The sequence below is a fragment of the Leptidea sinapis genome, chromosome 37 (genome assembly GCF_905404315.1).
Source record: "Leptidea sinapis chromosome 37, ilLepSina1.1, whole genome shotgun sequence".
Lineage (NCBI taxonomy): Eukaryota > Metazoa > Arthropoda > Insecta > Lepidoptera > Pieridae > Leptidea > Leptidea sinapis.
In genome coordinates this window covers 7,672,297-7,686,539 of record NC_066301.1, presented here as the reverse complement: position 1 = coordinate 7,686,539, position 14,243 = coordinate 7,672,297, and the positions used below count along the sequence as shown (strand labels likewise).

Sequence of the window (14,243 nt, the reverse complement as noted above, 5' to 3'; positions counted from 1 at the left end):
ACGAAAATATGTCGATCTCAAGAAAACTATTGTTGTAAGATTTACACATTCTGTGTAATGGCGCGCGAAGCCCAATGTTTGTTCTTGGGGACGATAGATAGTTAATGCAATACATGCTATTATTAGGTGTTCTTGCGTGTATTTGAAGAGAAAGACTTTTATTGCATTGATTTCACTTGTACTGAGCTTACTTTATAGCTCAAACAACAACCACTGCTGTTTGTTCTACAATTATATGGCTAAGGGCGTATACACACTACAGACTTTATTTTTTATTTATTAACGTTTTATAAAGTCAACATTCAACATTGCGTTATACTTACAATAGCTTATACCAATAAAGGCTTCTTGGTATAGGATGCGGTCATGATGCCTTTTTGCTGTCGCGAAGCATTAATGTGCATATTATTGTGTTTTGGTTTTTGAAAGCGTGAATTTACAGGGCTAATGAGTCTTGAAACTCAAAATTTTGAGGCTCCGAAAACCCTGAGCGGAAATGCATTGTAACTAATAAAGGCAGGGTGTATCAGGTGATCATCTTCCTCTTATTGTCACTTCCTAACCCAGAAACTTAAAACCTAGCACCCGGTTTTATATAGTTGCAGGCAGTGGCTTATAATGAAGTACTTACTGAGTACACCAAGCTTTTATATATATATATATATATATATATATATATATATATCGACGCCGCGGATTCTAGATGGGGCTGTGCCAATAAGAGGAGTGATCTCGTATAGAGGATATGATAAAGGGACACTTGCACGTGCACATAAACACTAAAAAGGCCGGCAACGGTCCTGTGATACCTCTGCTATTGCAGGAGAGTATGGAGAGTAGCATTCACTTACCATTACGAGACATGCACCCTAAGTGAACTCCTAAACTGAACACTGGATTTAATGTAGATTATTTCATGAAGTGCTGTTTTTTTTTATGGAAAAGGAGGACAAACGATCGTACGGGTCACCTGGTGTTAAGTGAATACCACTGCCCACATTATCTTGCAATACCAAAGGAATAAAAGGAGCGTTGCCGACCTTTAGGGAAGTATACACGCTTTATTCGAAGGTTCCCATGTCGTATCGTCCCGGAAACACCGCACAAGGAAGTTCATTCCACAGCTTTTTAGTACCTGGAAGAAAGCTCTTTGAAAACCGCACTGTGGAGGACCACACATCTAGATGATGGGGATGATATCCTAACTTGTGGCGTGCGAAGATGGAATTCGGCAGCAGGAATTAGGTGAAACAGCTCTTCGGAACAATTCCCATGAAAAATGCGGTAGAAGACACACAATGAAGCGATGTCTCTACGCAACGCCAATTTATCCAGCCGTTCACAGACCACTGGGTCCCCGACAATTCGAGCTGTTCTGCGTTAAAAGCGGTCAAATGGATCGAGCTGATACTGGGGTGCGCCAGACCCGAGATGACAGCAATACTCCATATGTGGCCAGACCTGCGCTTTGTACAGCGCTAGAATGTGTGTGTACTAAAGGCTTGAAGTATTTCCGTGCTCTATTTATGACGACCAGTTTCTTCGAAGTCAATTTGGCTTTGCTCTCCAGATGGCCACGGAATTGGCAATCGCTCGAGATTTCGAGACCCAGTATTCCGATACTAGGCGAGGCTGTAATGGAACTATAGTTCAAGAGTAGTGATACGCCAAACGGGGTTTTTTAGTGGTAAACGCGCATACTTGAGTCTTCTGGGGGTTAATTTGGACAAGGTTCAATTTACCCCATTCCGCAACCTTCTCAAGAGAGGACTCGATAGAAGACACAAGTTTCTCCCCTCACTGCTCGACGATTTCCCTAGAGAAACTTGCATGGCTTGTGTATACGGCATCGCCCGTGCTATCGTCTCCATAGAAATGTTTGTTGGAGGTGTCCTACATATCTTTGATATGCAGTAGAAATTGTGGAAGATAGCACATAGCCTTGGGGCATTCCAGCGTTCACGCGCTTGGGATTCGAGCTATAACCGTCGATAGCAACCGGTATGCTGTGCCCAGTGAGGAAGCTGTATGTCCACTTGTATAAGCTCGAAGATGATGGAAGTTTTGAGAGAAGCGCCTTGTGCCATACACGATCAAAAGCCTTCGCTATATCCAGGCTAACTGCCAGGCCTTCCCCCTTGCTTTCGATAGCCGCCGCCCATCTATGTGTTAGATATACCAGAAGATCACTTGCATCGATGCAATTTGATCGACCATGGCGAAAGCTGTACTGTCGGTCGTTGATCAACTGGTGACACTCAGGTAAACCAAGAGCTGGCGGCTAATTATGCTCTCCATGATTTTGGAGAGCAGGGAGGTAATAGCAATAGGCCTATGATTTAATGACAATAATCGTTACTTGAATTAGATTAATTAATTAGATTGTATAAAAATACGCAATTATTTATATACATTTTAGTGCATATTATATCTATTGTTTGGAATAGTGTTTTTGAAGTCGGTTGTTGTTTTGATAAAATTTTTTTTTGGATCGGATGGACATGGGCTGACTTCCATGAGTCAGTCCTTGTCCATCATCAGGGACTATGCCTTTTGTATATGAGTGCCGGAATAAACGTTCACGGAGTTTAGTCCAAATTGAGAGATAGGATAGTTTTTATTTCGATTGGGACTCATAATTATTTTTATTTCCAATATTTGTTTTGTATGGAGATTTTTTCTATGAGAGAATTTATTGACGCACGGTTTGACAGTTCTGCTGTGAAACAATTTCATTATAACAACAAGGAGTATATTTTACGAAATAATTCGTGATGTTATGAAATATTATTGACAAATTCATAAAAATTAAAAAAGTAAAATAATTTTATTTATTATGTACAGACCAACGTCTGACGGGTCAGCTCTACTAGCTGACCCGTCAGACGTTGTGTTTTATAAAGATTAAAATCATAGTATGTGATTAGCCTAAGCACAGCTCAATGTCAATTATTTTGGATGTTTCTAGGTTAATATCGAATCTGATATCGATCCAGCGAATCGATTTGAGAATAGATTCTATTTGAGTTTGGAGTGGTGCGGTATAATTTAATAACATACACTTTGTTAAGCCTCATGTTGTCATTCTGACTTTCTGACGTCACGGTGAATATGAATAAACAGACTTTTTTCTGAAATATTACTATGGAAACTATACTTTGTGGCAAAGCGAGTCGTAATATAGTTAGCATCTTTGAAAAAAATTAACAAACAAAAACAACCGATATCTAAACTATTCCAAAACCCTAGATATATGCACTAAAAGCTAGGTGTAAAAATTGCGATAATTTTTTTACCAACGTTTCTCACCTGCCTGAATTTTGTTGGCATGTTTCCATTTTCTAACTCGTATTCACAAGATTGCTGTTTTTTTTCGGGTTCAAAAAAATAAATCCACGTTTCGTCTCCTGTGACAATGTCATAAACAGCATTAGAATGTCCGTGGTCGTACTTCATTAGCATCTGTGAGCACCATTCCACGCGAGCCAGCTTCTGCTCCGCTGTCAGTTCATGAGGGATCCAACGACAACAAAGTTTCCGAACTTTCAATTCTTCGTGTAAAATTTCCGGAATTTGGTCATACCAATCTCCAATAGTCCTCTAATTGTCTCATAGGTAATCCGTGGGTTTTCTTCCAGTAGACGCTTAACAGTAACCACATTATTTTCGTAGACGACAGTTGATGGCCGCCCTTCAAGAAATTCGTCATATAAAGAAACCCGAACTCTCTCAAATTCAGCAAACCATCGCCTGACGGTGCTCAAGCAAAGTGCTTCTCTATTAAAAGCCTTTTGAAGAAGAGCGGCACAGTCTTGTGGAGAGAGACAATTTTTAAAATCATTAAAAACTCATCTCTCTAAAATCATTTCGACTTAATTCTATTTTCGTTGCGTACGTAGAACTTTGATGTGTGATAAAAAACAATTGACAAGTGATATCCCGATTAACAGCTCTGACTAAAAATCTTAAGATAAACTTAAAAATTGATGTGTGCATCTCTATTATTTCCTCCTCCAGAAGTTAAGTAACTCAAATAACCATTTTAATGAGTAACCTACCACTTAAATAAATAAAAATAGCAGAAAAATCAATACAGAGAGACATTTATACCAGTGATTTTAAGAAAAAAATGTTTAAAAAAAAGTAGAAAGTTAGTTATGAAAGTTTCTAGTTTTTAGGTAGTGCGGTGTATAGTTCGAGCTCAGCGGGGACCAATCCTGAATCTAAGATTATGCATTAAATTATTGGTGCACATTGATGTTTGAAGCCTAACATTATTCTAATATAAGATATTACTAATATGCAATTATGCTTACAGTTTGTAATACATCAACTTAATACAACTTTTTGTACATAGATTAGTTTCACAGAACCGACAAAACACGTTGGTGAGATAAACCAAGCTTAAAACTTATCAGAGTTGCACATTAACTGCACATTCATCTGGGAGAGCTATCAAAATATGTTTTTACCTGTACTTATTGTCTAACTGTGATAAGTATATGTCTCTTAACTATTTAATAAAACCACATCATTGTACACAATATAAGGAAAGTAATTACGACAGTGTTGTTTCATTCAGTTAAAAGTGGGTTCAATACTTAAAATAATACAGGATGTTACAAAACTACCCGTATAGCCAAGAGGAGATTAAATGGGGCCTTATAACCAGTCCATTCACAATATTTAAGGATCGTAGAAACGCTATATAACATACTCCAAAAAATAAAAATATCTTATTATTTTCACCGATGTGCAAACCCTATTTCAGTAAAATTAAAGAGTAAACTACGCAAAATGTACCTACATGTATTTCTACTAAATTCGCGGAACGATAAAAAATTTAAAAGACCTAACCTAACAAAACAACCTGATAAATGTCAAATTTACAGAAACGGCTCAAAAGTGTGCCTTGCTCAATATACAACCTCGCTCGTCGGGGTATGCATTGTGTACCATTTCGCACCATCATCGGTGTTATTGATGATAAGCCGATCAAACACGCTGTTCCATCTCGGCAAGCGTTGGGCAATCAGAAGAATAAACTCTCTCCTTCACATAACCATTTTTTCCAACTTGACATTTTTTGAAGCCAGTACTTGGTTTAATGATATCCTTGTAATAAGGAAGTTAACATTTATATTATGAATGAAAAATAGAAAAACTATTAAAGTAGGCCATTGTTAGGTAGAATAGGTACGTAGGCCTTTCTGTTCAATAATCTGGTTCCCTGTCATGACAGCTTACTACGGTTGACAAAATTTTTCGCTTTGATAATTTATAATATTTCGGGGTATTTTGTAACACGTTGTATAAGAAGACTCTTAAGAATTTTTGTATTAAAATACACGAGTATGCAATCGTAAGTATTAATAAATTTACAAGGATTTTACTTATGAACACTTATTCAAAAATGCAACACACGCGCAGATTAAATAGGTGCTTAAACAATGTTTCTTGGACGTAGGTATAGAACGAAAACAGGTTGCCAGTACTGTACAATATTATTTGATCTATGTCAGCGATCTTTCCCGCCATTCGAGCTGAGAGCTCGGTACGGCAGTTAACAACACAGCCGCATGGCGGTTTGACCCGTACTTATCCATGCTTTATTTACTTTTATTTTTATTTCGTCTTCTAAATGTAACTTAGCATAGAGACTACTGATGAAATCTTATCATATCACGAAAGAGTTTTAACCAAAAAGTTTTAATGTTAAGGTGCTTTTAATGCCTTATGTGTGGTTTTTAATTAAAAATATTGAATGTAAATAGTTTTTAAGTGATTAAAAATGAATGGAGTTGTTTTGAATTCGGAAGCTAGTGCAACTATGGCGGGAAATGTTGACAGGTGAGTACAGATTATAGAAACCAGTTGTGTCCTGACGTGACCCACGTAATAGTTGCGAAAGAAAGTGAATACTTTTAATGAAAAACTCGTTTTAATTAACTTTGGGTTTAATTATAATTTTATTAGTTTATACACTAATGCATTTTATACACAGTAAATACAACCTAATTTACTGAGGAAAAACGAGAGACACATTTATTGTGTAATTTTAATTTTGTGGTAATTATTTCTATCAATATTTTCATTATTTAAGTGTTATAATAAATTAATTATTATTAATATTTTAACAACTATATTTTAATTATTGATAAGACACATTATTTAAATAATTATGTACCTAGTTTTAATACTTAATATATTAAATAATTTCGAGCCTTAACTATGTTTATTATTATAATGCTAAAAAAAATAACACGTTTATTCTCAATGTCAGTGTAAAAGAGAACCGGTAAACTAATACCGCTTTGCAATTTACATTACAAGTAAATATTAAGTGTTGGAATTCATCGAACAAAATAACTTAATGTAAAAAGAATAGCTAATTACTTACTTCCCGTTACTTGAAGGTAATTAATAAACTTCTTAAACTTTAAAATTGTCGACCAAAAGAGGCTTTAATTAAAAAACAATTTTTTATTATTTAAAGTGATAATCCTTACTTCTGGAATTAATTATACAAATAAAATTTGAAAACGAAATTTATGAATGATGCGGGACTCGAATGGCATTAAATGTAGATACTACACAGTCTTGCTTCTTATTTGGCGGAGTTCTTGTGACAACATCGTAGGGCGGGTCGTTAAATTCCCCAAAATATGGCCGAGGCAAGGGAGCCATGCGTCAAGCTCGTGAACGGGCGCTACCTGTTGTGGCTGGATTATCCTATCATGGTAAGCTCTGCTTCATTCATGTTATTATAACTGCTTCATTCATGTTATATTGCACAGAATGCCGGCTAGATAATGGGTACTACATCGGTGCCTATTTCTGCCGTGAAGCAGTAATGTGTAAACATGAATATGTTTCGGTCTGAAGGGTGCCGTAGCTAGTGAGATTACTGGGCAAATGAGACTTAACATCTTATATCTCAAGGTAACGAGCGCAATTGTAGTGCCGCTCAGAATTTTTGGGGTTTTTCAAGAATCCTGTGCGGCATTGCATTGTAATGGGCAGGACGTATCAATTACCATCAGCTGAACGTTCTACTCGTCGCGTCCCTTATTTTCATAAAAAAATATTAAATTTAAAGTTAGCTTATATATAAATATGTTTATTTTGATATCATTATTATGTGGTGTGTAGGATCACTACATCTCCTGTACTCAAATCGGTGTCCTTCCGCCGCGACCTGCTCTCGCCTCTCACCTCCTCACGCCTCACGACTCAAGCACATCTCATCTATAACTATGTATATAGTTACAAGCCTATCTTGGATGACCAAAAATTACAATAATCGTAACTAGAATTAGATTTTATAAAAATACGCAATTATTTTTATACTTTTTAGTGCATATTATATCTATTGTTGTTGAATAGTGTTTTTGAAGTCGGTTGTTTTTTTGTTAATTTTTGTTTTATTTTTTGATTTTTAGTGAATTTGAAGTACACTAACTAACAACTTGCCTAACCAAACTCTCACCAAACTATCTTTGAATTTCCTTTCCAATAAAAAAAGAATCATCGAAATGGGTTGGCGCGATATTGAGTTATTTGTAAATTTATCATTCAATTTGCTATACGTATGTATAGCAAATTTAAGACTTTTATGATTTTTCTCATGGATGCCAAAGTCAGATCTGGACCAAATTGCAAGCACCAGCTTACTCTTTTGAAGTCTGTTAAAAATTTAAGGATAAGAAGAAAGAAACGGATAAAAAACTAGCAAAGGGTGAATGGAACTACAGTCAATTAATTAACATTGAATCGTCGTTCATTTATATTTTGCGTGATTGCGCCTCAAAGGAAATTCGTTACAATTTTATATTCATAGATTACTCTTCGATTTCAGCTTATCAAATCGTGTTATCTATCTATATATATAAAAATGAATTGCTGTTCGTTAGTCTCGCTAAAACTCGAGAACAGCTGGAACGATTTGGCTAATTTTGGTCTTGAATTATTTGTGGAAGTCCAGGGAAGGTTTAAAAGGTGAATAAATATGAAAGTGATCAGAATATTAAATAAAAAAAAAAAAACAATTTTGTTTTTGTCCGATATTTGTTTTGTATGGAAATATTTTCTATGAGAGAATTTATTGACGCACGGTTTGACAGTTCTGCTGTGAAACAATTTCATTATAAATACATGGAGCATATTTTACAAAATAATTCTTGAGAAATTCATAAAAAACAGTATTTTATTTATTATATACAGAACAACGTCTGTCGGGTCAACTAGTCAATAATAAAACTCCGGCAAATTTATTAATAAATTACTTACTTCGAAGTGTAATTCTATGCCACACCTGCACATGTTTGTTCATCAGGAATATTTTAAACGTGTTTATAATTTTAAAAAAGTGTGTGTATACTTATGTTATGCACGCTATGCACGCAAGAAGTTATACTTCTTTGGCGTAAAAATCATAAACCTATTCAAATATGATTTTACGAATTTTCGATCAGGCTACGTGTCCTGACAGGAGTTTAACATTTTATACCCATCCCAAGAAAAGTGCTCAACGCCGCTAAAGAAGTTTACATTTCAATAGCCGCGTGTTCACGAGATAAAGGGTTTTGACAGACAGGCAGATGGACAGACCGACAGGCAACAAAGTGATCCTATAAAAAACCTAATCAAAATCAAAATAAATAACATAGGCCTTAAATTCTGCATAACAATTGAACCTTTATAATCTTTATATATATATAAATCCAGTGTCCTGCCCCCTTATTCATAATAGTCTGCTAACTTAAAGCATTGCTTATTCTCACTCTGTCTTCTTCTATTGACCTAAGTCAGAATGAGAAAAAAACACTCCTAAGCGGCTGTTATAAGTTAGCGGACCATTATGAATAACGGGACTGATGTTTGTTTCCAGTGAACTCCCAAATTAATGGGGATTATGGAGTGCAGTTTATTCCAACTTGAGACATAAGAGTTTTTATTTCGATTTCGGACCTTATAATTATTTTTATTTCCAATATTCGTTTTGTATGGACATATTGTTTATGAAAGAATTTATTGACGCACACTTCGACAGTTCTGCAGTGAAATAATTTCATTATAAAAACAGGGAGCATATTTAGACGAAATTATTATTTATATTATGAAATATTATTGACAAATTCATAAAAAAAAAACAGACAACAACAGAATTTTATTTATTCCTAGCTGAACCAGCAAACGTCGTATTGCCATATTATAACACATTTAAAAAAATCAATTATTAAAATTTTGATGCAACCGATTCTCAGACCTACCAATTATACAGCAAAAATGGGGAAAAACTGTTTTTTCGTGCCAAAAATTGATAATTCAACATGCACTTGTAAAGTTCTTCACCAAAATGTTGCTGGCTTTCTAGCAAAGAAAGACTTAATAGAAATCATGGTTGAAGATCTGCAAAATACAGATAAAATTGACATACTATGCTTCACGGAAACATTCATTCCAAAAGGGCATGAAAGTAATATAAAACTAAATGGGTATCTGTTAGCATCAAATTACAGTAGAATAAAAAGAAGGGGTGGTGTTTGTATATTAACATCACAAGGGATAGGATCAAAAAATTTAGAATACCTACATACTTTGTGTGAACCGAAAGCATTTGAATGTTGTGGGATAGACATAGTGGACAAAAATTTGTTTATCATTTGTATCTACAGGACACCTGATTCTGATGTAAGTATATTTTTTGAAAAACTAAGAACCGTGCTTCAGAAATACTGTAAAAAGAATAAAAAAATTATTATATCAGGAGATTTTAATATTAATACACTGAATTGTAATAAAATCTCTCAACAGTTAAAGCAAATCGTGCAAAACTTTAACTTTAGATTACACATTAATCTACGAGAAATAGCACATGCATTGATCATATAATAAGTAATATTGATGGCGCTATAGGTTCTTTACATAATTACGATATTTCTGACCATAACACAGCACAAATTCTAAGTTTCGAAAGTGTTAACATTAAAAATAAAATATCTATGTTTATGTACAAACGTAATTATTGTAATTATAATATTGAGATATTCAAAAATTACCTAAAAAGCTTGTCGTTCAATGAAGTCTATGAAGAAAAAAATTTCAATAACGCTTTTAGCAAATTTCATTCCTTAGTAACTCTATTATATAGACTTTGTTTTCCGAGAATAAAAATTAAAAATATGGAATCCAATGGAAAGCCCAAATGGATAACTAAAGGTATTCGAATAAGCTGTAAAATAAAAAGAGTATTAAGATATAGAAAATGTAGAAAAAAAGACGATAGCAATAAGAATAATTATTTGAAATATGCAAGAACACTTAAATATTGTATTGCCACATCAAAAAAATTGAGTAATACCCATTATGTAGCAAACAGTAAAAACATATGCTATGCGACGTGGAGAATTATTAAAAATGAAACAAAAAGTAACAATAGTGACACTTGTATAGAATCAGTTATAGTAAATAATAATGAGATTAATAATACTAAAGATATAGCAAACAGTTTTAATGATTATTGGATAAATTTGACTAACAGCAGTGATAAATGTCTGACAAAGCGAAAGTTGAAACCTTGTATAAATCAAAATAAAACTGGAAGTAGTATTTTTCTCAATCCAGTAACGGAAAACGAAACATTAAAAATAATACAATTGTTGAGGAATACTAAAGCAGTAGGCTATGATGAAATTCTCACAAAAATTATTAAAATATGCAAAGATGAACTAGTACCAGTTATAACATACCTAATCAATTTGTCGTTTGAAACTGGTGAATTCCCAGACGCACTAAAATTATCGGTGGTCAAGCCACTACATAAAAAAGACGATAAAAAACAACTTAATAACTACCGCCCAATCGCACTCGTATCTATTTTTTCAAAAGTCTTTGAGAAAGCAATGTATGGTCGTTTAACAATTTTTTTTACAAAAAATAATATAATAAACAAGCAACAATTTGGCTTTCAAAAAAAACAAGTCGACAACATTAGCTGCATTTAAACTGGTTAACAAAATAGCAGAAAATATAGATTCAAAAAAACCAACGTGTGTAATATTTTTTGATATGAGCAAGGCTTTTGACTTCGTATCACACACCATCTTGTTGGATAAGTTGGAGCAAAATGGCGTTAGAGGACCAGCTCTTAACTGGATGGAGTCCTACTTAAAAGACCGTAAGCAATGTGTGGAGATCAATTCTATCGACGAAAAGGCTACCATAATTGCCCAACAATCAAACTTTAAATTAAATAGATTTGGTGTTCCGCAAGGAAGCGTCCTTGGACCATTATTATTTTTAATTTATATTAATGACCTGCCTAGTGTGACAAAAAATGACTGTTATTTATTTGCCGATGATATATCAATAATTATGACATGTAATAATAAAAATGAGATTGACATTTATGAAAGTGAAATTAATAATGAAATTAATACAGTGGTAAATTGGCTAGAGGATAATAATCTTCAAGTTAATATTAAAAAAACCTCATTTATGCAATTTAGTTTAAGTAACCGCTCTAATAACTATAGCCTTAAGATAAATTATACAAATACCCAAATAGAAGAAGCTTTGCATGTTCAATTTTTAGGAGTACTTCTAGATAAAAATCTAAAATGGAAAGAGCATGTAGACATGGTATGCCAAAAAATTGATAGATATGTTTATGTGTTATATAGATTGCGTAAAACGGCTTTACAAAGTATAGTCCTGGCAGCTTATCATGGTTATGTCGCATCAGTACTTCGATATGGACTAATCTTGTGGGGAAACTCTAGCGAGGCTAATAGGGCTTTCATGGCCCAAAAGAGATGCTTAAGAGCTATGACAGGAGCTTTTTACTTAGATTCGTGTGAACCACTGTTTAAAGAATTACGTATTCTTCCATTTCCCTGTATGTATATATACGAAATATGTATCTTTGTCAAACAACATGACCATTTATTTACAAAAGCAAGAGATATTTATCCGAGAAATACAAGAAACGGTGACAGACTGGTGATTGCACACAAATTTCATAATGCATCCTACGGAAAATGTAGCTATGTCATGTGTATAAAAATATTTAATAAACTCCCTCCAAGCTTACGCGTATTACCCGTCCAACGATTTAAAAAGGATCTTTTTACATGGCTTATAGATAAATGTTTTTATTCCATAAATGAAATGTTGACACATTAGGTTTAATGTATTAGGTAGGACATTTAAAATAATAATTATAATTTAAATTAACCTAAGTGCTTAAAATATAGAGTTTGTTAATCAATTATAATAATAACTAGAATTTTGTTAATAATAATTTTGCATGCCAGAAATGGCCGATAACATTGATACATTAAAACTACTTACACCCATTGTTACATGTTTTCTAGCAAAATAAAGAATTTATTTATTTATATTTATTTATTTATATCGTACTACAATTATTGTATTCGATTGCCAGCTTGCAACCCTATATCGGTTTGGTGAATGGAACAGAATAATAAAAAAATCGTGATAGAAAAATAGTTGTAGATCGTAGAAGAGCGAAAATTTTAATTTGTATGTATTTTTTAATGCTGAATCATAATAAAATAAAAATAAAAAAATTGTCACTACACATCATAGTCAATCACATTTAGGGGGATGAAAAATAGATAGTAGCCGATTCTCAGACCTACTGAATAAGCATATAAAATTTGGTAAAGCCGTTTCGGAGGAGTAAGTTAACTACTAACATTGTGACACGAGAATTTTATATATATTATGCTTACTAGCTGACCCAGCAAACGTTGTATTGCCGATATTAAAATCGCGATACAGAAGTAACTGTTGATCGTAGATGGGTGAGAATTTGAAGTTGTATGTATTTTTTAATGCTGACTCATAATCAAACAAATTTAAAAAAAAATGTCAAAGAAATTGGCGTGGACCACCCTTAATATTTAGGGGGATGAAAAATAGATGTCCGATTCTCAGACCTATCCAATATGCACTCAAAATTTTATGAGAATCGTTCAAGCTGTTTCGAAGGAGTTTAACTACAAACACCGCGACATGAGAATTTTATATATTAGATGTACAGAACAACGTCTGTCGGGTTCGCTAGTGTTTTTATAAATATTTTAATTATGATGATCCAAGTATTACCTCAGTAGCGGTTAATTTTAATAACAGTTATGTAGTGATATAAGATAATATAATTTTATATTCTTTGTATATGCATAATATTTTAAGCCTCGATCATTTATTCGTCTAGATAGACTATGACAGCTGTGAAAACGTCAACAAAATTGAGTTTAGAACTAACCTCTCTTTTGAGCAAATCATGCACACTTTCGAGTGTAAGACGTAGCTTATCACGCATACTAAACTTATATTCCTGGCCTGTATTTATCAGTTGCCTAACAGCAAGAGACTCTGTCTAAACGTATAATTTTTTTAAGATTTTAAGCCAGATTTTTTTAAACGCTAGTTTTTAAAATTTTAATTTTCTTAATTACGGTAGGCGTGCCCCTGCATCTACATGATTGCGAAAACAGCGGGTCCCTTTAAGCGCAGCTTATAGAGCGAGTAAACAGTCTTGTCCGTCTGCTTGATAACGATGTGTGCCAACTGTCAGCTGTCAACTGTCAACAGCTTACAGTCTCTCGATACAGTATAGCCCACTCTAATTGCAATTTCTGTAGTGAAGGAAATGTTGATAGAAATAAACGTTTTAAAGTTGTTTATTCAGAGCATTAAATGGCAGTAGATGATACTCAAATGCATTTTATGGATTATATTATAACTAAATAATAAGTTTTTATAAAAAGGACGTTCAGCATAACAATGCAGTGTCGCTCAGGATTCTTGAAAAACCCAAAAATTCTGAGCGGCCTTACAATTGCGCTCGTCATCTTGAGATAGAAGATGTTAAGTCTCATTTGCCCAGTAATTTCACTAGCTACGGCGCCCTTCAGACCGAAACACAGTAATGTTTATACATTTATCTACACCCATGCTTTAAATCCTCTGTTAAAGATTCTGAAACAGTTAGCTTATTGCCAACATTAAAACATCCAATGTTCTAATAACCATTACATCATCCAAAAGAGCGTTGTAATGTTGTACTGAATTTCATAACAACACTCCTATGTTTTTTTTTATCCCTTCATGCGCAAAGAGTTTCAACAGACAGCCAAATTCTTATTGCTCGATGCGTGGTATCTGTATGAATTTCAAAAAAAGAACATTTTCGTTTACGCGCGTTCCACACT

The 14,243-nt window shown here is 33.8% G+C and overlaps 1 protein-coding gene and 1 long non-coding RNA gene across 4 annotated transcripts in view; one reads left to right on the top strand and one right to left on the bottom strand.

Annotated features, from left to right (window-relative positions):
* The window catches only part of LOC126975745 (calcium/calmodulin-dependent protein kinase kinase 1), a 238,813-nt gene that overhangs the window by 107,155 nt on the left and 117,415 nt on the right, over positions 1–14,243 (top strand). For 2 of the 3 annotated variants that reach the window (XM_050823760.1, XM_050823759.1), the window contains exon 1: positions 5,586–5,850. The exons of the other annotated variant lie outside the window; for it this stretch is intronic. In XM_050823760.1, coding sequence (XP_050679717.1) covers positions 5,792–5,850 — 59 coding nt within the window. In that variant the 5' untranslated portion in view covers positions 5,586–5,791. Of the gene's footprint in view, positions 1–5,585; positions 5,851–14,243 lie in introns of those variants that run through there. 3 annotated transcript variants of the gene reach the window in all.
* LOC126975803 (uncharacterized) overlaps positions 1–14,243 on the bottom strand; it is a 124,174-nt gene that overhangs the window by 102,871 nt on the left and 7,060 nt on the right. The gene's annotated exons all lie outside the window — the stretch shown is intronic.